Source organism: Penaeus chinensis, chromosome 19, assembly GCF_019202785.1.
Source record: "Penaeus chinensis breed Huanghai No. 1 chromosome 19, ASM1920278v2, whole genome shotgun sequence".
Lineage (NCBI taxonomy): Eukaryota > Metazoa > Arthropoda > Malacostraca > Decapoda > Penaeidae > Penaeus > Penaeus chinensis.
In genome coordinates, this window is record NC_061837.1 from 26,594,701 (window position 1) to 26,595,585 (window position 885).

At 65.5% G+C, this 885-nt stretch overlaps 1 protein-coding gene across 1 annotated transcript in view; it reads right to left on the minus strand.

Moving 5' to 3' along the window:
• Positions 1-226: 226 nt before the first annotated feature.
• LOC125034980 (extensin-like) overlaps positions 227-885 on the minus strand; it is a 9,186-nt gene continuing 8,527 nt past the window's right edge. The window contains exon 4 of the mRNA XM_047627027.1: positions 227-885. This exon is cut by the window's right edge and continues 565 nt beyond it. Within this exon, the coding sequence (XP_047482983.1) occupies positions 227-885 (659 nt within the window).

Genomic DNA, 885 nt, shown 5'->3' on the forward strand with positions numbered 1-885 from the left:
ACCAGGGACATGTGGATTTCAGTCGAAGTGAGGCTCATGTCCTCCCCCGAAGAGACTAGTTCGTCGTGACTTAGCTGAGGACCCCGGGGATCCCCGAAAAGAGGATCGATTATTGGCTGCGGTGCCCAGGCCACCGCAGCCTCAGGGAAAGGGCTTCGCGGAGGAAGGAAAAAAGGGCTGCGGCGTCACGGTCCCGCCTGGGTGCGATGTGGTGTACGTGCGGATCCTAGGCGGGTAGGAGGGGCCGGGGAACCGCGGGCCGTACTGGGGGCCAAAGAAGGGCGACGAATAAGGGCTGTAGTAGTGCGGGGATGGGCCACCGTAGGGCGGAGGAAGCGTGGGTCCTCCCGAGTAGTGGAGGGGAGTCTTTATTGGGTACGGGGGAGGGGCAGGTGTGTAGGGTCCCACCGGGGGTGCGTAGGGCGACGCGGAGTAAGGGCGGAGGGTAGGGCGAGGGCGTGTACTGTAGTGGCGAGGGCGAGGGCGTGTATGGCAATGGCGAGGGCGTGTATGCCAGCGGAGAAGGAGTTGGGGAGATGAGATGCGCCGGGACGAAGAGCGAGTGCGGCGTGACGGTCCTCGGCCGGTAAGTCGTGGTCGTGATAACCCTGGGAGCGGGCGTCGTCACGTCCTCTTGGGGCTTGTAGCTGGTCACTTCCGGCAGTCTGAGGGGCGAGGAAGACGTCCTGATCACGGGGGCGGGAGTCGGGGTCACCGTCGTCAGGGGAGGAAGAGTCGTGATAACGGGGACAGGCGCAGGAGGAGGGGGCGGGGGAGGGGGCTTAGGGGTGGCGATTGCAGGCGGAGGGGGAGGAGGAGGAGGAGGAGGAGGGGGCGCAGGCTTAGAGGTTGTAGGGGTCTTGCGGGGGTAGTAGATCGGCGCGG